The sequence below is a fragment of the Oncorhynchus kisutch genome, linkage group LG17 (assembly GCF_002021735.2).
Source record: "Oncorhynchus kisutch isolate 150728-3 linkage group LG17, Okis_V2, whole genome shotgun sequence".
Classification (NCBI taxonomy): Eukaryota; Metazoa; Chordata; class Actinopteri; order Salmoniformes; family Salmonidae; genus Oncorhynchus; species Oncorhynchus kisutch.
This window is the reverse complement of record NC_034190.2, coordinates 28,629,694-28,652,929: the sequence shown is the minus strand read 5'-3', so window position 1 is coordinate 28,652,929 and position 23,236 is coordinate 28,629,694. Positions and strand designations below refer to the sequence as shown.

At 44.4% G+C, this 23,236-nt stretch overlaps 1 protein-coding gene across 2 annotated transcripts in view; it reads right to left on the bottom strand.

Moving 5' to 3' along the window:
- Positions 1-14,099, bottom strand: part of LOC109875556 (protein Jumonji) — an 81,285-nt gene extending 67,186 nt beyond the window's left edge. The window contains exon 1 of one of the 2 annotated variants that reach the window (XM_020467900.2): positions 13,534-14,099. In XM_020467900.2, coding sequence (XP_020323489.1) covers positions 13,534-13,578 — 45 coding nt within the window. In that variant the 5' untranslated portion in view covers positions 13,579-14,099. The remainder of the gene's footprint in view (positions 1-13,533) is intronic. The other variant, XM_020467899.2, reaches the window with a different exon arrangement.
- Positions 14,100-23,236: the final 9,137 nt, after the last annotated feature.

The window sequence follows — 23,236 nt, the reverse complement described above, 5'->3', positions numbered from 1 at the left end:
GTGTGTCTTGTTAAGTTAATTTGTGGAATTTCTTTCCTGCAATAGTAAAAATAAAAGAACCCCTAGAATGAGTAGGTGTCTAAACTTTTGACTGGTACTGTAAAATCAAATACAGGAGCATTTCTGGCAGTTATCTTTGCATGAGTGTGCATGTTCGTGTGTGCCAGTCTGAATGCTGGTAAATGTGATCGTCTAAATTATGAAAGGAGGAGAAAAGAAGAAGAGCAGAGACCAGAGGGATAGCTTAGTGACCAGGGTCTGTGGAACGCTCTAGTGATTAAGAAAGAGGGGAGGAGTAGGAAGAGAGAGAGAGCCCTTACTGACAGAGTAGATTATTTCAAAGCCTGGTGTGGTGGAAACACACACACACAGACCGGCTCCATGCTTCCTGAGTTGATGTTGCCATGCATGAGAGTTAAAAGACAGGAGTGTTGGCCACTTGTAGACTAAAACAACATTCATTTGGGATTCCATGCAGTTTGATAAGGGTGATAGAAGCTTCAAATAATCTTGAGCCAACATTACACAGAAGTGGGGGACCTTGTGAAACTGTGGTCTTAATATTTTATTGATACAGTTCATTGATCTCTATTCAGCTTTACGTTCAGGATATTTTACGTCAGCAGCAGCTCAGGGCTGGATGGAACGGAGGGCCGTGGCAGTGCCATCCTGAGCTCGTTTCAGCTCCTATTAGCCATTTAAACACATGACAAAACCCAGGGGAGGGAGACTACCTTCTTACCCCCCCGAGCCCCTCGACCCCCAGAGTCTGGTTACACTGCTGCTCGCCTATCAAAAGCACTTTGTTCTGCCATGTAGACCTCAGCCAACTACACAGCAGAGTGAGCAGGGAGCTTGGCAGGGATTGGCCAAGGCATGTGGGTGGCTCCACCCATTCTCCCCCCATGCCCTAACAACAGCAGCATGCTGGTCTCTCCCTCTTCGCTTCCTTTCTCTCCTCAGCAGACTAACTGCACTCAATCTCTCTCCATCCAGTTCTGTCACACTCCCTCTGTTCATAACCCCTTTCCGGTCCCGTTTTGCCGGTCTGTGTGGAGAAGCCGTCATTATTCTCCACCACCGATCTCCATTTCCCCCTCAACCCTATCACTCGTCAGTCCGTTTCATGTCTGCAGCATGACACTGAACAGACCCCTCCAAGCACGGGGGTTCAGCGGTCACACACACACGCCTCCTGGGCCTCTTGCCTGGGGGCTCAGAAGCAGTGGGAAGTCAAGCTGGTTGCTGGCGGAAGGAAACACTGAACAGAAACACAGTAGAGAGGCTGAGACAGCAGAGGCATATTTGCTCTACGCAGGCCTGCTTGATGCAGCACAGCGCAGGGTTGACGAGGCCTCTGATCTGACCTACTTTTCAAATCGTCACTACAGGAAGATAACGGAGTAAAAATGGCGGCCGGTCAGTTCCTCTGACTGCTCAGGTCCACAGTGCCACATAAGACCAGGTGAAGTTCTGTTTCATCTGGTGAAGAGAAGGGTGGGGGTGGTCTGTGTCATTGTGGCTCTCCCTCGTTGTACTACCTCGTTCCACTCTGAGCAGAGCTGCAACAAAGAAAGAGAGGCCCTTCCCTTCAGCTCAGAAAGGTGTTAGCAGCAGCCTGTGTGTGTTCGCACGTACGTTACTATATCCAGCAATTTGTCCAGGCTGTACCATGGATAGCCCAGGTGGAGGCGGACAGCCCACATCTTTGGGAGTGCGAGCAGAACAGACACATGGCCCTCGAACACAGCTAGCACCTGTCTGAGCGGGAGCAAAGCTGCCTGGTCCACATAAATAGGAAGGTGAGGAATATGCTTCTCATTTGCAGAGTGACAGAATCATGCAGCAAGGTGTGAGAGGAGTGATGAGCAGTGGCTCTTTTGAGGAGATGGAGAAACAGGCTCTGACAGCCTTCCTCTACTGTGAATGGGCAGTTTAATTACTATTGATTTATTTTGTAGAAGTAGTACAGGAAAGGTCTAATAAAATAATATTTGATTGTATGATGAATACATTGAATAAAGAATGAATTATACATTTCACAAAAACATGGTGGTGTGTGTTATGAGGATACCTTGTGTACCTGTCCTGTTTCTATTCCAACTTTCTTCTGTCTGTGGTGGCTTTAGAGAGGAAATGTTATTTTTCAGCAGAGCACAGCTGTGCATATATCTCACACATCCCTATTCAGACAACTGCCTTTGTCCAAACAGCCTTGAAGAATAAAAGCCAGTTAGATGTAGACAATACATTGATACTGGGCTTGGCAATCCGCGTCGGTCCCATCCTCCTTTGCAAATACATAAAACTACATTAAAAATCACAGCACATAAGACCTTTAACATTGCACGTTTAACGCGTTACTCCATTGTTTGGCATAAGAGATATACAACTATTAAATAGGGCCAGCTGTCAATCAGCCATTGTAAGAGAAGCTGAATGAGTGAAGGTCCGGGTGCTTCCCAGATCCATGTTGTTGCTCAGAGTAGAATCACTGCTGTACAATCACTGTTCTCATATTACCATACAGTTGGCCTACACTACGCATGGCTGACCACACCGTTAAACACAAACACCTGCAGACATCAGGTTAGTGGAACAGAAGGAACAGGTTCACACACACACACAAACGAAGGGGGGTATGTGGCATTGTCACAGAGTCGCTTTCAGAACGGACAATGGCAGCATGGATGGAGAAGACAGGCAATGAACAACAGAGTGTTGGGGTGAGGAGAAACCACAGGGGAAAAGTTTATAAAGTAGGAAAAATAAAAGGCAGTAGTAGTTCTATACCTCACAGAATGACCCTTGCACAGTCACTTTATTTGGTAAATATTTTCTTAACTATTTTTCTTGAACTGCACTGTTGGTTAAGGGCTTGTAGTAAGCATTTCACGGTAAGGTCTACACATGTATACGGCGCAGGTGAGACAAAGTTGGATTTGATTTGGAGTTATTTTCTCAGAGAGCAAAAGGAAACATTATATTAAAGCTATTCATCAAATCCTGTGAGACAGAAAGAAACACTTGGCCCTGAACACAAAACTGAAGCCAAGAGGGGTAGAGGTATAGACGCCAAGACGTCCTACTGACTGATATAAGGTGATAATCTAAACTTGGCTGTCAATCTGTGGGCTCACTGGGAACAGTCGTGTGTTTGAGGAAGAGACGGCTGCTTTTGGAAACAACTCCTCTGACAGGTTCTTCATACATCAATGCCCTCATTTGGGGAGAGAATATGCACACTGCAGAGTCAGACACTCAGCTTTTCCATGAATTAATGTCACAGGACTGAAATAAAACTATGGTTTAGACTAGCTTCTCTGGTGAGGAGGGAGAACATTAAACCAAACTAGCATGAAGCACTACTGTCTACCTTTATCAATGAATGAAAAGCATTTAGACCTTTATAAATTAAAGGCAAATAACCAGCTCCAATACATCAGAACTGAGTATAGTCAAACTCAAATATCTGTTTCAGTGGCATGGACTGAAGAGAATTTAGAATAAATAGCCAACACAGCTGAGAAGGCTGTGCACAGACCACATTTACACAAACATCAGTGGTTCTATTAAACCTCATGGGATCCCCAAGACACAGCGGGCCGTGTCTAGACTTGACAGTTCATGCAGCTTTGGAATTCTGATCAGAGTTCTGATCATGGAATTCTGAAAGCGTCAGGAGTCTACACCTACATGTAAATGAGTCTAGTGTCCGGTGTGTCCGGACTCCCTTTTGCCAGGCTATATTCAAACGCCAGTATGCATTCTACAAAACGGTGGAATAGGCTAGATTATAAAATCGCAACTGACGGCAGTAGCTAACCTCTGTAGTTAGCCAGCAAGCAATGCTAAAGGGATTGCAAACGAATGAGCATATATCTAGAAAAACTCAATTGTTTGACCTTCTAAATATGGCTAGCATTGATGAGGCCTGCAAAAATGTTCCTCACATGCTAGGAATGTATTTCTGGAGACTGGTGGGAGGATTGCTGGGCTTCACCCACTGTATGCGCTTCCGGTAGCCTGACTGCATTCAGACGAAGGAGAAATTCCCACACAAATCAAAATCAAATCAAATTTATTTATATAGCCCTTCGTACATCAGCTGATATCTCAAAGTGCTGTACAGAAACCCAGCCTAAAACAACACATCCCTGACCACCTAATGTGGTCAGCCAGATCTGAACACAATTAGACCACAAAGCGACTTTTGTACATCTAGACCAGTCTTTTCAATGCGATCTTTGTATTCTGATAGCAGGAGTCGCATGGAAGTGTCAAGTGTAGACACGACCTGAGAAACTACAAGTCAAAGGCATTGTGAGTTTCTCTGGAGTGGGGAGAGAGGCAGACTGACAGTTTCACGGTACTGTGGTTTGAGGACAGACTGAACGGGGCACACATCTGTAGCTGTCGCTCACAAGCAAGCAGAGCGATTGACAGACAGGGGGATCCATGCTGCACCGTGCTCCCAGAGCCATGTTCCCAGTCAATTAGTAGTGGGGAGAAGAAAAATAAAAAAATAAACTAGGCTCATGGGAGAGCACATGGGGTAACAGGAGGGTTACTCTTACCCCAAAACATAGGAGTATTCTGTACTCTGCAGCTCCCATCATGCACCATCACTGCGGTTGGGGAGCTGTGTTGATGCAAGCGTGAGGCCGGGCCCCAGCACAGCCAGTAGAGCGCTGACTGAGCTTAGAGACGCAAAGCTGCTTTGTTCGTCTGTAAACGTCCAGGGTCAGAGGGTTCACAGCATACAAACGCTGTGCTTAACCCCTAACCGACCTACCAGCCATGTTCCAGGAACAAAAACAATAGCAGCAGAAAATGTCATTGGTTTTTCCTCAGCACTACGGTTACTCAATATAGTCGAGGCGTTTGACCATCATATTTCAACCGTATTCATTTTATTCACAAGCTATTCTCCTTTGACGTTCAAACAAAGTAGGCCTGAAAATGACCCATAACAATGGAATCTATTTCTCTGATGGAGACAAGTTATTTACAACAGGAGAAAAAAAGCCAGACAGCCAGCAGCAGCCGTGGCTTCAACAGATTCATGCCCCATAAAAATAGCGGTGGATGGATTTCAGAGAGTAGAGTCGCCTGCCAGATGCTGGGAGACTAAATGATTGTGTTAGGTTGTAGTCGCACTACACAGCTCTGTTAGCTGGAGGAAAACAACTATCAGGGCCAACAGAAATTAAGTGGAGGATTTCATGTGGTTTAATGAAGCTGTGAACTCTGCTCTCCTGCAGCAGGCCCAGGGTCACCAACAGGACACACTGTGGATGACAGATACAAGCAGCTAGTGATTAGCTGGCCTGGACTTTACAGGCCAGTTTGACTGGGAGGGAGAAACTTCAACTGTCACTAAAGCGCTCTCTTTCTGCAGAGACAATGAGTGGACGGACTGGTAGAGTGAAGCTCAAAAGAGATGGTTGCAGGAGAGAAGGCTGAGTGTAATGCTAACTGTCAGGGAGATAAGATTAGCCGTTACTTTGCTGGTAATGGAGGAGACCGCAACAGAACAGACAGTTGACAGGAAGCTGACCACAGAGGGGCCCCAGCCTGGCTCTATACCATGCTACTGCTCTGGGCTCACAAACGCTCACTGACATGGACATGCATCCAACGCGGTGTTGGCTTCTTACACCACAGCCTTTAAATCTAATAGCCAACAGAAACTAAGAGAAAAAGGTCCATGCCCGTATAGCCCAAACACATTTTTTGTATCTCTTGTTCTGGCAATTATCACATACTGTAGAAACGTCATTGGGAGGAAAGATGTTTGATATGCTTTTTACATAAACCACTGCTGAGAAAATCATTCAGAGTGCAGGGCTATATGACTGTAGATTACAGTGGGCAAGCCTACTCCCAGACACAAAGCTAGGTGTTTAGCAGAGCTGCTCAGGTTGTTTGGGGCTCACAACACTAAAGCCCCTCGCTTGCACAGAGCTGCAGAAAACAGGCAATTAAGAAGTGATTTTCACCTCATAGCTTGGCCCGTTTCCTCACAAAGAACCACGCTACAGCCTGGGGACTGGAAGAGAGGCCCAGGGAGGGAAGGAGCTGCAGGAGTAGGACTGGGAGGCAGTGTACGGTGGGGCCGTGCGCAAAATATTATGATGTATGAGAAACGATTAGATAAGATACAGAAGGGAGGGAGGGAAGGGTCCCCAGCAGACTAGAGAGGAGCAGCAGTGTTGATTCATACCTCTATCCCTTTCTCGCTCCTTCCTTCCTTCTCATTCTCTCCCTATAGTTGGTAATTGAGCTCAAAGGGATCCTGTGGAGGTGAAATGTACTTTGTCTCAGGTACACAGACAAACCTGGTTGCCACGGAGACAGAGACACCTAGTTACCACGGTGTCACCGCTTACAGGATCCTCTGCCAACGTCACAGTAAACAGGAGAACCAGTCACACACACCTCCTGTCCTGTCAGGCCAAGTCACAGACAAAGCCACACACCAAACCATGGCTGCTGCTCAGCCAGTGGGTCTGGCAGATTGTCCAGTGATATAGGTACCTCAGACGCGCTCCTCCTTCAAGGTTGGCAAACGGTTCCACTCAACTATGTCTGAGCACCAATCGAAGCAAGACCATTCAATACTCAGAGGAAACTAAATGGCTGCTCTCCATTCAGGTAGTAAAGTAAATGTGGCAACAATGACTGATAGGAGTAATAATGCCTCAGTTGATTTCAGTGGAACTGTCATTTACAGTACCAGGTAATGGTTCTGGTTTCATTCAAAATACAATAGTGTGATATTAAAGGGAACAGGCCTCAAACAGCTAGTTCTGTCAGGCAATGCCTTATTTGTGCGCTTTCAAGTATTTCACAAGAGTGTAAATTGCCACACATTTCATACCAAAGTCAGTCATGCCTCTCAGCCTGTTACCTACAAACACCCCTCAGTAGAGTCTGTGCAAAGCTACTTTACAGTCTAACTTCAGCTCTCTACTATGTTCAGACACTGGAGTGTCGGGTCTCAAAACAGACCGATGGACGCTCCATTCTGCCCAGACTCCAGCAGTTGCTATAGTAACGGAGTGGCTAGGCCCCCGCCGATGGCATGGAGAATGGAAAATAAATGTTAAAAAACACTTCTGGTCACTATGGTAACCCTGTCTTTAGGTGACTCCCAGATTCAGTTTACATTACATGGCAGAGTTGCTTTGGATTGAACTTCTATGATTACCAACTGAAGCATTACTAAATATCATACTCTGTCCTCAGTCACACAGTATACTATAGGCCTAGATAGACACATATAGGCCTAAATGACTGTAGTGTAAATCTGCTGAAACTTACCAATGTAATGAGATTTAAGCAAGGCTGTACAGTATATGGATCTGACGCGAGCTACATATATTGTATGACGTGATCAACATTTAGATCAGTTTCCTTTACCTGGCTCTGTCATTAGCAACGGTGAAGATCGAAATTCTACCCGCGACAGACCCCAATTTAATTATTTCTATCCTCTTTAGTTCTCAGACTGTCACAGGTTGTGGTTTTTAGTGCTTCCTTTGGGAGGGTTATTTGATCCAGGGCCATGGGGCAGGGCCAGCCTTTCAGCCTGGGCTTTGGCTCCCTTCCCTGGGTGTACCAAACACTACAGTCCCCTGCTGTGAGGCCTAGTGAAAACTTAGCCGCTAGAAGTGCCATTAAAATGCTGCCATTGTGCAGAGAGGAGATCAAAGAGGCATTACTTTTGTCTGAATCAGATTTCTGACAATTCTTCTATTTTAAATATTAATCCCACTGTTGGGTCATAATGAACATCTGTCAACGTGCTTTATGAAACCACATATTGTGAATAATCTTTATAAGTTTCAGGCCACCAAGACAACAGCAGAATGTGTAGCTAACCAAACTCCTGGCCTCGTGTTTAGCTGACCCACAGGGACAAAGCACAGGGTGCCTGTTTATGGTGAGAGGGAGAGGCAAGGTGAGGTATTCCAACAGTTTACACTACATCTATCTGGGGAAGATTCCAATGTTTCCTTTGGCAGTCTGAAGCCAAACAACAAAATGTGGGAAGAATGCAGCGAGAAGAAACCACCAAGGAGACGGATCTCCCGCCAAACAGATGAATACAAACACACTACAGACAAATATACACAAGTGTTGTAAGCAGCAAGATATCCCACCGCCAACCACTCCACAGCAGTTTAGAAGAGCTTCTCTGGCTAAGCGGGAGAGAACTGCCATAGCTTCTGCGCTCATGCTGATCCCACTGGAAACGGTGTCGCTCCGCTCTTTGCACCTGGCTGAGTAATGACACTGAGGGAATAAAACAAAAAAACTCAGTATTCTATTACCAGACAAGATGGAGCAGGAGACTAATGTGTTTCTCATGGTGCTGGAGCACACAGAGCGATAACTAACTCGCCTCCATTGACCTACATTTTTTTTTTTTTTACTACGTTTTCTTGCCTCCCCACCTTTGAGCTGTGCGAGTCCACCCCTCCTTCCCCCCTGCCAATCGGTCCCCACAAAACCAATGCAGCCCACCCAACTACTCCAGCAGTTTATAGTGAGCAGAGTACACACTGCAGCCACTTACTGCACAAGCTCATTACTGTAGTAAATCGAGAGGGGAGCTTGTTGAAAAGGCTGCATTAACATGCACCGAGGGAGAGGTCATCTTTCAGAAAACAGCACCGGCTTGTTCAAGGGCCTCAAATGACTGCAATAACAATGTAAATAAAGAGATACCTTCATCGTCATAGTAAATATGACATCGGAGTAATGCTTTGACTCCAACTTCTTAACCCCTGGATAAGTCAGTGTGCCAAGCTAACACGGCAGTGGCCAAAGGTCCCTGTGGGGCTCTCTGGCTGGAAACAGATATTATACAGCTACATATGAAATATAACTATTATATACCACTACAAACATCACCGATTTATATAGAATAAATTGGTGGAAACCTAGAACCCAAAAACTACAATGATGAGTGCGCTGCGATTCAAAACTCAGACATGAGTAAATACGAGTTCTATAAACCAGGTATAACACCGCTGTGTAATCTGATTGTCAACTATATTTAGACATAAGAGTATAATGATTTATAAATCATGTTGAATAACAATATATGGCTAAAATAGCCTCCTCGTTGCCCATTCAGCAGCTCATCAAGGCATTAGGAGTCTAACATGGATCAATATAGTCAGAATGGAACCTGTATTGCTTTATCCCTGGAGGCTTACTGCTGCCTGATGAAAGTAAGTCAGAGTGGTAGAAGGGGATCTGGAGATAATACCGGATTGACCGAGAGTGTATAACTGATGTGTCCAGCCCCAGCTCAACCATAGAAGCAGTCCATGCACTCACTCGCCGCAGGGTCGGTCACAACACAGATGTTTCAGGTTTTCAACCTAACTTCCGTTTGCCCTAAAGAACAGATGTAGGGACTCCGCTGAGGCATCTTTTTACGCCTGCTATGTTAGGTTAGTGGTTGGATGGCAGGACTAATGGTTCCATTAGCCTTTACAGTCAGTAGAGACTCCCTAGGAGTCTACCGCACTCTGAACACAACCCTCGCCAGCTGAATGGGCTCGGCCAAAGTGTCTTGTTCATAATGCCCTCTTTCCTCCCCTGTTCTGCCCTCCAGTCATACCCATACAGCCTACCTACTACCGTCAAGTGTCCTCCCACCTCAGGGTTGAAGAATGTTGAGGCAAAACCAAAGACATCTAAAAATGCTGATTCAGCTCCTCAGGGATTCAGAACAGATAAGCTTTGGCTGCCACACACACTGTGTAGTGCAGCTTGTGTCCCACTCAGGGCAGTCCAGCCAAACCCACAGGAGTAGGAAGACATAAATCATGGCGCAAAATGAAGAGGTACATTCAGTGATAATATGTGGTGTACTCGAGTCTCATACATAACATATATTCTGAATAGTCCTTCAATACAGCAATGTCAGACAGTCTCATCTCAGAATAATTGCACATATGATAGAGTATATTTCAGCACATGATTACAATATCAAACCCCCCATTTATATGATATCACAGCAGTTCATCTGCCTGGTACAGCATGTATGGCACTACCCTGGTAGTTTAATAAAATAGTGCATGTGCCTGGCTGGTAGTTTGCCCATAAAGAGGTTGATCTAATGAACAGAAAGGGAACTGTGGCCTTGTGCAGAGATTGTGCCGAGATGGTAACGGCTGATAAGAGAAAGGTCACATTACATAACAGGGTAACAGGGGCAGGGTGCGTGAAGTAAAGCTGTCGTAAAATCAGGGAGAGACAGAGAATGGAGAATAGGAGGCGATCTGCTGGCTGCAGCTGATCACTGGCGGCCCAAATTAAATCCGGCAGTTTGGGGAGCTCCCGTAACGACGCAGTAAAGTGGAACATTGTCTGTTGGCAGACAGCAAAACACCGAGAACTGAATAGAGCCATCAATAAATGCAACAGCATCAGAAGGCTGTGTCTGCCAGTTCCACTCTCTCCACGTAGAGCTGGCTCTCCATGTACTGTGGAGTCAGTGGTCCCGCCGATATAAAGGAGGAAAAACTATGATTAATACTAAGAATGCTTGAGCAAGAAGTTGGAAGGTAGTGGTGTAGAATGAGGTGTCTGAAACCTTCCTGTTGAAACCTACCTCACAGCATCTTACTGGCCCAGTTACAGTGTCAAGGTTCCTCAGAGCGGAACTGTGAACTCTGCTGTGTTACACACACACACGAAGAAAACTAGGATTTAAAAAAAGACCATCTGCATTAAAACAGAAGGTTAAATGAAGCACATTCAGGCTCAGACCCACGAACTCTCATGGGTGGATATGAGGCACAAATTTAAATAGTAAAGCTGAAGGACTGGGGAGGGGAGGGAGAGGGGACGGAACTTTTACAGGCCTCGACCCCGGCCCCCTCTATTTTTGTTTCCTCTTTTTGTGCTCCACACACTGCGGTGGATTTTTCAACTTGGCCCTCATCAGTTGTGTGCCTGATGAAACAAACACTGACAGCTTCTTTACATTTGTAAAGACCCCTGCAGCAGCTGTGCTTATCCCACCACACAGCCAAGCTCTATCCCAGCACACAGAGGCCAGCCCAGCGCCACAAAGCCTGAATCAGAGCAGCTCTAACCCACCACACATCCTGAGAACAGCCTAGTCAGGACAAAATGGCCCTGGCTGCACGTCTCCTCTCAGTGGTATGTTCAGTTAAACCCCACAAATCTAGCAAACGCTGCTACCCAAATAAGTTATTACACCCCCGCCAAATTCTCTGAATATACAGATATAATTTCAGAGAGAAAGAGTGTTTGTGCCTAAAAAAAAACATTTTTTTTTTTATTGGGGGGGGGGGTTAACTTGTGTCTTATCAAAGGAGCGGCAACTGCCTTGTTTGCATTATAAAGTGTTTTTCCCCCTGACGTATGAACTTTAATAACATGGAGGATATTCACAACTCACTCTTTTCCAGTGTTCCTGAGGAGCCAAGCATGGCTAATTTTCTAAAGCTAATTAAGGGGACGTTAAATCAGAGGGGCCAAGAGTTGTTCTGGGGGGGGGGGGGGTGTTGCGTTCTGAGTGGGGGGCCCCTGGGGGCCTGAGGAGAAGGGGGGCACCTCCAGGTTGTTTTGTTGTTCGCATGGTTTGGTCCGACCAGATTTTTACCCCAGCTGCTGCAGCTCAGCAGATGTGACAGCCATGTTCTGTGCAGTCCAATTCCACACACAAACATAGCCATATAAGCATAGATCTATAATTACATAAGTTATGAATAAAATATCAGACCATTTTAAACTTAATTCTTGAGATTTCCCTAGCGTCCTTTTCGTTTGTTAAATTAACTCACCTGTCCCAAAGAAAGTTGGAAATGTAGTGCATTGATTACTTTAGCATTGCAGTGAGAGTTGAGTATGTTAGAGAAAAAATAGTATCACACTCCGGGGAAAGTATTGAGTACATAGACTAACTATATGCTCACTTCAGGAAATTAGTATTATGTCACCTCATAATATATAAAAGTATAACGTTTTAATCAGTTAGAGTGGTATGTTTGGGCAAGGCCAAAATCACACCTTATGAGGGTCCCACTGTGCTTTGATAACTCAAGTGTTGTGGGCCACAAACAGCAGGCCCACACGTGGCCAAAATGTTTTGACATTAAATATATGGAAATAAAAACGTGCATAATCTGAAATTATGTTATTATTCAAAGTAGTTCATAATAACTTCACATTGTTTCCACATGAGGAAAATTCACACGAGGACACGCAGTAATGTGAGGGTTAAACTCAGCCAAGGGATGTGCCAGTGTCTCCGTTTGAGAGAGTACGTCATTGGTTAGTTTACGCCTGTTTTAAAACTCTATTTAAAATATTTACAATCTTTTGGGTTACACAGAGGGTAAAATTCTTGAAATTACCTAAATTGGCATAGCCCCTTTGACAAAATCGCCGGTATTAGGTAGTTGCAGATAGAAAATGGTCGCTTCTTGCCTCCCCTTCACACGAACCTCTGCAATGCGACTGAAACACCACCTCTTTAAAATTACACAAAAAAACAAGTTCGCATTTAATCTACTATCCCCTTTAACACTTTGTTTAGCCGCATCCAGGGTCTCCGGTCTGCTTAAACATAAATGCGGATTTAGGAGAAAAAAAATGTCCGAGAAGCTTTAACATTCTGACTCAGCAAGCTCAGGCTGCAATATATTCCATTCCCTGAGGTAACAGACGTGCAACACAAAATTTAAATGATCAGACCCTTTATCGCATATCAATGTTAGTAAACCAACAGACAAGCAACTCCCCCTGAGCGTTCCACTACGATTGTAAAATTATTATAAATTCTTCGCAAATGTTAAATTGCCTAACCCCTGCGTCCTCTCCCTACGGAGACAATTAAAGAGCCACAGTCCAGTCGTAATGGTCGGACGGTGCTTTTCAGTTACACTCAAGTCACGTCAACATAACTAAAGTGAATGTTGTTGTGATATCCAACAGCAAAACAAGTGTTAATTTATAAATGCCATTGTATAGAGGGCTGCTCAGGATGGGGGTATGCAACCCGGAATCAGCCATGGGAGATATGGCGGTCTCTCTTCATGGCTCCGAAAGGGACTAAAGGAGAAAAATATCTTCTGAAAACAATTAGCCAGCTCCTGTGGAAAATTCTGACTTAAGTTGTTGTGGGAGGTTTATTGATTTCTCGTACAGTGATGAGTCCTCAATGCGCATTGCCCTTCCATTGCGAGTTAATAATCAAATAAATAGCCTTGTCTTATGTTGAAGAACTGTAGCAACACAGACACTGTATAAATATAACAGACTATAAAATCAAAGACGTCTAATTGATAACACATTCTACAACTTCAATATCTGAAAGGCAATTCGATCCCAATAGGCCACAGCTGTGTAATATTAACCTTCCTACTCCGTGATCGAAGTGGATGCATTTTCTTCGAAACGGGCGAATTGAACGTGCAAACTTGTAAAGGTCAAATTATTGTATGCACATAGGACAATAATAGGAAAGTAACTACTCACGTATTTCTTTTGGATGATATTCCGCTTGGGTCTTTCCTTGCTCATTCTGCAATCCAAAATATTTTGCTAAAGAGAGAATGGCCACATGAATTTCTTTCTTTGACTCTCGCTTCTCCCGGAGCACACCAAACACAATTTAAATCCCCGGTCTGTTGGGAGCTCTCTGGCTTCGTAGAATCCTCACTCTGGGTTTCCCTCGGCGATCTGGTTTTCGTCGTTAGATTCCAAATTAAAGGTCCACGGCGAACAGAGACAACCCCAAAACAAACTCACGTCGGCATAACATACTCAAAACAATTCACAACAAATAACTTCCATTCGCAAAACCCCCTCCGCGTTCTCTCTCCCGGCTATCCTGACATGAATATTCTAAAGGTATTAGTCTTGTTATAAAAGTCACATCTTGTTTGAGAAGAGGATATCAATCGAACCAAATAAATAAATAAAATAAAAAAGGTTCGATGTCCCGTTTTGGCTGGAGCTATCAGACGACGACTGTTGGCTACTCCAGCGCCGCTGCTATTCTGAACGAGGCGAGCTTCTTTCTTTCCCAGGTTCAGCCTATCACATCCGTTACCATGGACAGCGGCAACTTTAAAAGACCGTGTTTCGGGCACCGGGTAAAAATTATTTTACAAAACGGGAGATGAATAATATATCACGGATAAAGTAGCCTACTTTGTTTGAAGGAATCGGATCCCCACACGTAGGCTAGTTGTTTCTTTGAAAATGACAAGTTACCACGTGTTTCCTATTTCTCCTCAGTGGCTTGAGCTATCAAGTGAAAAGTTGATCTGGATTCCATTCATATTTAGTGTGCAAATTAGCAACCTTGTTTCAAGCCCTCAATCTATGTAATGGCAATGCTACAAATGAATCAATAATATTATGTTGCCAAAGTAAATACTGTTTTTAGCCTACAGGCCTACATTCACCTTCAGGAAGGTGAAGTCAAGTAAACCTTCCATCACAGCTACTTTATTATGTTTGGGAATCTTATAAAATGTAATTTTTTTTTCTAAGATTTCATATTTTCAAAACTTGCTTCTTTGTTAAATTCCCTCCAGCCGTGCACAACTTCTGTCAGACTCACCAAACACCGTTGAGAAATGGTCACCAGAATCCGAGATTATTGTACAGGACTGCTTTTGAGACTAACATTGACAAGCTAACCACCTCCATCACTGGAAAATGCATTGGCTACATTGTCCCCACATGAGTGTTCGTTGCATCCCCAATCAAAAGCCCTGGATTAACACTGACGTTGGCACTAAATTAAAGGACTACACAAACCTGAGGCTACTGCCAAGGATATGAATAAGTACAAGACGTCCTGCTATGACCTCCACAGAGTCATCAAACGAGAAAATGGACAATATAGTAATAAGGTGGAATCATACTACACAAGCTCCGACGCCCGTTGCTTGTGGCAGGGGCTAGAGTCCAATACGGATTAAAAAAGGAAAAAGCAACCGTGATCTGCCCAAAGATGCCTTTCTACCAGACGAACTCAATGCATTTTATGCACGCTTTGACAACAACACCATGTCGGGTGTGAGGGCCATCACCAACCCAGATGATTGGGTGATCTTGCTCTCTGAGGCCGACGTGAGAAAAGTCTTTAAGCAGGTCAATAGCCGCAAGGCCGCGGGTCCAGACAGTATTCTGGGGGCACGTTCTCAGAGCATGCGCAGAACAGCTGGCAGGCATATTCATGGTAATATTCAACTGGTAATATTCAACTTCACAGTCGTGAAGAAGGCATGACAGCACCTCTTTCCCCTCAGGAGATTGAAATGGTTTGGCATGAGCCCTCAAATCCTCAAAAGGTTCTACAGCTGTACCACTGAGAGTATATTGACTAGCTGCATCACTGCCTGGTATGGCAGTACCACCGCCATCGATCCAATGGCGCTACAGAGGGTGGTGCGAACAGCCCAGTACATCACTGGGGCCGAGCTCCCTGCCATCCAGGACATCTATATCAGGCGGTGTGGAAGGAAGGCCTGGAAAATCGTTAAAGACTCCAACTACCCAAGCCATAGTCTATTCTCTCTGTTTTGCATTGTCAATCGGTACCAGTGCATCAAGTCTGACACTAACAGTCTCTTGAACAGCTTCTATCCCCAAGCAATAAGACTGATACATAGACTATCTGAGTTAACACTGTATCTTTATTGACATTCATAGGGGACAGTGGTGCAACATCTCAAGACATCAGTCATGAAGTTAAAGCTTGGTTGCAAATGTGTGTTCCAAATGGACAATGACCCCGAACATACTTCCAAAGTTGTGGCAAAATGGCTTAAGGACAACCAAGTCAAGGTATTAGAGTGGCCATCACAAAGCCCTGACCTCAATCCTATTGAAAATGTGTGGGCAGAACTGAATGGCGTGTGGAAGCAAGGAGGCCTACAAACCTGACTCAGTTACACCAGCTCTGGCAGGAGGAATGGGCCAAAATTCACCCAATTTATTGTGGGAAGCTTATGGAAGGCTACCCGAAACGTTTGATCCAAGTTAAACCATTTAAAGGCAATGCTACCAAATATGTGTATGTAAACTTCTAACCCACTGGGAATGTGATGAAAGAAATAAAAGTTGAGATAAATCATTCTCTCTACTATTATTCTGACATTTCACATTGTTAAAATAAAGTGGTGATCCTAAGTGACCTAAGACAGGGAATTTTTACTCGGATTAAATGTCAGGAATTGTGAAAAACTGAGTTTAAATGTGTTTGGCTAAGGTGTATGTAAACTTCCGACTTGAACTGTATGTAGTTTTACTTGTGCATGTGACATTAAAACTTGAAACACTCATGCTTCTTTTCTCAAATGATGTCAGAGTGTTGGAGCGTGCCCCTGGCTATCCGTCAATAAAAAATAAATCAAGAAAATTGTGCCGTCTTGTTTGCTTAATATAAGGAATTAGAAACGATGTATACTTTTACTTTTGATACTTAAAGTACAGTATATTTTAGAAATTACAGTTTTTTTGGTATTTTAAAACCAAATACTTTGTGACTTTTACTCAAGTAGTATTTTACTGTGTGACTTTCACTTTTACTTTAGGCATTTTCTATTAAGGCATCTTTACTTTTACTCAAGTATGACAATTGAATACTTTTTCCACCACTGCCAATCAGTTCGGTTCAACGCTACATTGCGTGACGGTTTCCCTGAAACAGTGCGTTATTTTACATCCTTTGAGGTAGGTTTTCTACAGTTCAGTTGGTGTAGCGAGGTGTGGCCTGATCAATATGTGTGTGGCCATTGCAAAACAGGTGCAGCACACACCATACACAATCCCATTTGGGGCTTCATAGTCCTCTTCCTCAGCTTGTTGTTCAGTACAGTTTCCCGTTTAAATTAACATTGAACACCGTTCTGTTGTAGGCTACTAAACGAACTCCAGGTGAAATCCAAATGCACATGGATGGTGTATGTGACAAATGCACATACACCATCAATATGACTCAAAATTAGCTTTTCATGTTAAAATTGACTAGAAGTTCAAGTGGAGATTTTACTGACCATAAATCTAAGCATTCTGCCAGGCCTTCCTTCACTAAAGTGGAACTGTAGGCATCTACCACCTCCTCCTCAACTAAGGGAAAATATCCTCTCTCACCTGAGAACCAGTGATTTAGCAGTGAACAGGGAACCAATTAGTCAAAGGTTTTCGACTTGAAGTTCAGTAAACCTTCCTTCAAGTCGAAATGGTCATATTCAAATATGTCTTCATTTTGGTGAACAAGAAGAGAAATGGTTTGAAAACGTACCACAATCCAGGAATGGAAGGTGTCGCTGTACTCATTACTTTCCCATTATCCCATTCGGCAAATTGAGAAGGTTGAAATACTGCTAGTTATTCATTAAACTGCCGTTTTCATCCTCATTCTAGGTAGCTACTGATAAAGCAGCTCATTTAATTCCAAAATCACCTCCAGCAGCTACTCACCCAATTGCTTGGCGTCGCATTTTCATGGAATCCAATGGGCTGATTTAGCGTTAGCTATCTTAGAATGCTGACGGAGAAGTTTTATTAAAAACAAGCAGTATTTCAATCTTCTTCATTTGCCTGTTGGGATAATTAGGACTATAGCGACATCTTCCATCCCTGGATGGAGGTCGATTTTCAAACTGCCATCCCCCTGCATCTCTCTGATTCAGAGGGGTTTGGTTAAATTCGGAAGTACATTTCAGTTGAATGCATTCAGTTGTGCAACTGCATTCAGTTGTGCAATCCCCTTTCCCTTTCTCGTTCACAGTCAAAAACAACTCTACTGCCTTCTGTTACTCAGAACATCCCTACTGGCCCCTACACTGTCGGGCTTATCATTGCTTTGAAGTCATCAAAACTGTGTGTGTGTCTGCGTCTTGAAGGACTGATGAGCAGGAACTCGATTGGTTGTGATGACTGTTTGATGACTGGTTTCTCTTCCTCCTCAGTGACCTATCAGGAGGAATGACAAGGCCAACATGTTGATGCAGTTTGTGAAGGATTGACTGTGTGGACCAGAGGAGGCTGGTGAGGGGAGGACGGCTCATAATAACGAATGGAGTGATTGGAATGGTATCAAACACATGGAAACCAGGTGTGTGATGTGTTTGGGACCATTGCATTTATTCTGTTCCAGCCATTACTATTAGCCCATCCTCCCAATTTAAAGTGCCACCAGCCACCACAGGTGTGGACCTGTGTAATGTGGTTTAGTACTGTTACCGTTGTTCACAGCAGCAAAGTCAAGCCTCTGAGATCATGTAAAAAGGGTAGGTAAAGTCTCTTCTGCTGTTGGACTGGCTCTTTAATAAGCTAAACAACATCAGTCTATTCACACTGGGGATGGATCAGGTGCACTTCCTGATGATAGTGAACCGAGGTGCTGAAATGAGCCCTACAGGGAACAGATGAAAACCAGTGCATGAACATGTAGATTTCATTATAATCATGCAACGAGGATGAGATATCACTCCGCAGCATTTTTGATTTAGATTCAGCACCATGCTCACAGTGATCAAAGCTGTGAACTTGTCCATGAATGAACAAACACTCTGGATCAATATCTGGCAGATCAATAAGCCACAGTGAAACCTGCAGATGACATTATATTATGGATCTGATTAAATCCGACCAGCCTCCAGACTTCACACTGATCCCAGTTAACCACACGGTTGTAACATCTTATATAATAACTTTCGTTTATAAGCCATTGTCAGATCATTTCTAAGGTATGTGTTAATGATTTGCTGAACATTTGTAAATCTTTATTACTAATTTATTAAATATCAGTAAGCTATTTCTAAACTGTTACACTATAATAATTTCCGTTATTGTATAGGGATAAATATATATATTGTTTAATCATCATTTAACTCCTCACTGATGTGCGACCTAGATGTAGAAACATAAATAGTTCAGTTAATGTTTGATTAGAGTTTTCACTCCCCATGGTTTTAATTGGTGAGTGAGACTGATCAGAGCAGACGGTGCTACTCAGACTGATGTCCCGTAGCAGAGTAAAGGGAACGAGCGGGAGGGGCAGTGGAGGGAAAATACCATTCATTTAGCATGGCCAATAAAGCATTGACAAAAAGGGAATCCAAATTAATGTTGAGAGATCTTTAAAAAATATATATATATCTATATATATATATAGATATATATATATCTCTCTCAGGGTACTAGAAACTTGTTTGTTGGAACAGTATCACTGTTAGTGTAACCTCAAATATTTTGGGATCATTTTTGTGGTATTATAATATTGAATCTGGTATAAATAGCAAAGCTTCTTTTACTATTTTTATTATGGAAAGATGATCACTTGGGCTCCCGAGTGGCGCAACTGTCTAAAGGCACTCCATCTCAGTGCTAGAGACATCACTACAGACACTCTGGTTCGATTCCAGGCTGTACCACAACTGGCTGTGTCACGACTTCCGCCGAAGTTGGCTCCTCTCCTTGTTCGTTCGGCGATCGACGTCACCGGCTTTCTAGCCATCACCGCTCCATGTCCGTTTGTCTTGTCTTGTTCATTACACACCTGGTTTTCATTTCCCCAATCAATCTACTTGTATTTAACCCTCTGTTTCCCATCATGTATTTGTGTGTAATTGTTTCATGTTATTGTGGTATTTTATTATGCGCTTTACTTTTGTTATGTTCCGCGTTTTGAGCGCGTTTTATTTATGTAGTGCTCTCGTTTTTTAAACGAAAATAAAAGTGCCCCTGTTTACGTTACTCTGCTCTCCTGCACCTGACTTCGCCTCTAGTACACCCCTTGACAGGCTGTGATTGGGAGTCCTATATGGCGGTGCACAATTGGCCCAGTGTCGTCCGGGTTTGGCCAGGGTAGGCCGTCATTGTAAATAAGAATTTGTTCTTAACTAACTTGCCTAGTTAAATAAAGGTTCACTACAGCAACAGACAGAGGAACAGCCCTGTGCTGCTGGGTGGGGGAGGAGGTTGTAAAATAGATGCTTGCCACTTGTACAATTTTGTCTTTTCAAGCTGCTGTAAAATGTAAGTATTAGTGAGGATATTGAATATTACACAAAAGAGTGAGAAATAATGTTTTAAATGGTGTGGTGTGCCGAGGGTCGCGCTAGTATTAAATTATCCTGTTGAAATGGAAATCCTGTACCTAGTCTCATTAAAGTGAGGTTAACCTCCCCTGCCCCCTCTACCCTCTCCCCCACCGCCCTCTCCTCTCTGCTGGGACCAGTCAAGATCACAAACAACATTTATTTTACAGCCTTGGCCCCCACAGAGGGACTGAGAGTCCCAGTCTACCACGCAAGATAATTGGACACCTTGAGTTCCTAAATCCCTCCTGGAATGAAATACATGCTAGGTAATTGCATCAGCTGGACTCAAATGGAAACACCAATGAGAAAGAGAGGAAATCCAAGTTCAACGTGAACAACAGCAACAATAACAACATAATACAAAGACTGTGTAACTGTTCATGTTGTGAAATGTCAGTTACACTACTGCTCTACTGGTTGGTTAAACACACCCACAAGGGTACTGCTGCCCCATAGCTGTTGTTGTGTTGTTGTGTTTGTTGACAATGTTAGTTGTCACAGCCTCACCTCAGAACCCACAGCCTTACCTGTTCTCACCTAGGAACCCTGTCTTCATCCTGTCTCTATGGGACTGTCTGAGGTGGAGTTGGTTCTGTCCAGCTGAACCTGTTGCTTGGAGACGCCCCCCATCTGATCCAGTCTGATGTGGACACTTTGTATCTTCTGTCTGTCACTGTCTATCTGTGATCTCTCCATTCAACTGTACGTTCTGGTTGTCATTCTCTTCCTCCCACTCAGCAGTCAGTCCATTCACATTTCTCCTCCTCACATTCTGGGGTTTGATTAAGTGGATTTGTCTCTAGCCATGATTCAGTGATAACCAGGGGAGGCCTGCCATCCTCAGTGTAGCCACGTAACGAACGGCTAGAGAAGGTGTTCTGTTCGACTGACTGACTGACTCAGCTGGGTTGAGCTGAAAGTTCTCCAGAGGGACCTGAGTCTCTTGAGTCTCTTTCCCTGTAGCCCTGAGGCCCTTTCATGCCCAGGACACCTGCACCCCTCACAAACACCAGCCTTCCTCTGCTTTGTGATCACAGGGAGAGAGGGAAGAGAGAGAGAAAGCAAGCGAGGAGAGAGAGAGAGAGATCGAGCGAGGAGAAAGAGAAAGGGAGCGAGGCCACTGCCACTGACCTCAGCCACGTGGGGGGAAAAGTAACACAAATGGGCCACAGCCAGGATCAGCTGGGGAACAAAGGGGGGAGCAGAGAGGGAGAGATGGTTCCAGGTACTCCTCGCATCAATGAGTGTCTACTGTATAACCTGTGAGCAGAATAGAGCCTTTTCACAGACATGTTGGAGTATTCCCTGTGTTTTATATGGAGCTGGTCCTATCTGCTTTGTTTGCATGATGACAAGAGAAGGTGATTGTAACAGAAAGTTCTGTTGATGAGCATTTCCCCTGGTTCCCCTGGGCTCTGGTCACTGAGCTACACATGTCCCTCTCCTGATGGGATGGAGGTTGTTTGAGCCTGGAGGGATGTGAATGACAGGAGGGTTGGAGGAGGATTGTATTCTAGAGGCAACCACTTGTTGGTCTGGCCTGGTCTTACACTCAACTGAACATTGAAGAGTAGTTATGTAGTCCTCTGTGTGTCTATCATATTTCACTGGGATCATTTGCCTGTCAAAGGTTGCTCCAACACAAGATGTTACTCAGTAGACTCAGTATATTCATACTACTGGTAGGCTCTCCCTGTGTAGTTTTAATCAATTCTAATCACAAAATTGTTATCCCAGACCTCATACCAGATTTATTAGGATTTATGGCACAATTGACCTGGCGTTGTCAGGGGTAGGGGAGGGTTTGGCCAGTGGGGCTTTACTTGGCTCATCGCAATCTAGCAACTCCTTGTGGCGGGCCGGGTGCCTACGGGCTGACCCCAGGTGCCAGTTGCACAATGTTTCCTAAGACACATTTGTGCGACTGGCTTCCGGGTTAAGGAGCGCGGTTAGGTGGATCATGTTTTTCGGGGGACGCATGTCTCCACCTTCGCCTCCCCGAGCCTGTTGGGGAGATACAGCGACGAGACAAGATCGAAAAATTGGGAGAATACGGTGGTAAAAATAAATTAAATAAAACCCTTATTTCTCACCAGAAGAACTCATAAACATCCTTAATAACAAAGTGTGATTATGATTATATTAATTATCATTACTCTAAGCAGGCTCTCTGTTCAGCAGCCTATCCTACTTTGTTACCAGGCCAGCTCTCATGTGGAGCTGCTGGGACCCACTGGCTTAAGTAGTGGAGCTCATCTGTGCTGCGCTCTCTCTCTCCTTTTTCTCCACTCTCCTCTACTCTTTATTTGTTGTATTTATCCTCTCTATTCTCCCCTCTCTCCTCACCTCACACTCATTTATAACTAATCAGCACCTCTATTACATTAGCATCAGCCAGCCACACTACATGCAAATGAGGCACCGCACACTGTACTAGCACGGCTGAGGAGAATCTACAAACGCATTTACACACTCCTCGACTACAACACTCCTTGACCACCACACTCCTTGACCACCACACTCCTCGACCACAACACCACTCGACCATCACACTCCTCGACCACCACAATCCTCCACCATTCGACCACCACGCTCCTTGACCATTCGACAACCAAACTCCTCGACCAGTCAACCACCACACTCCTCGACCACCACACCACTCAACCACCACACTCCTCGACCACCACACCACTCAAACACCACACTCCTCGACCACCACACCACTCAACCATTCGACCACCAAACTCCTCGACCACTCGACCACCACACTCCTCGACCACCACACTCCACGACCACTCGACCACCACACTCCTCGACCACCACACTCCTCGACCACTTGACCACCACACTCCTCAACCACTCGACCACCACACTCCTCGACCCCTAGATCACCACACTCCTCGATCTCTCAATGACACTTTTTTCTCTTACTCTTCCTGACTCAATCTCTTTCTCACTATCTCTTGCACACATTCTCTCTCTCGCCCTCTCTCCCTCTCTCTCTCTCTCCCTCTCTCTCTCTCCCTCCCTCCCTCTCTCTCCCCATGAAAAATGGAGGCCTCATGAATTGTTTACAGGTTTGCTGTGTGTGTTGTCCAGGGTGTTGGGTTCAG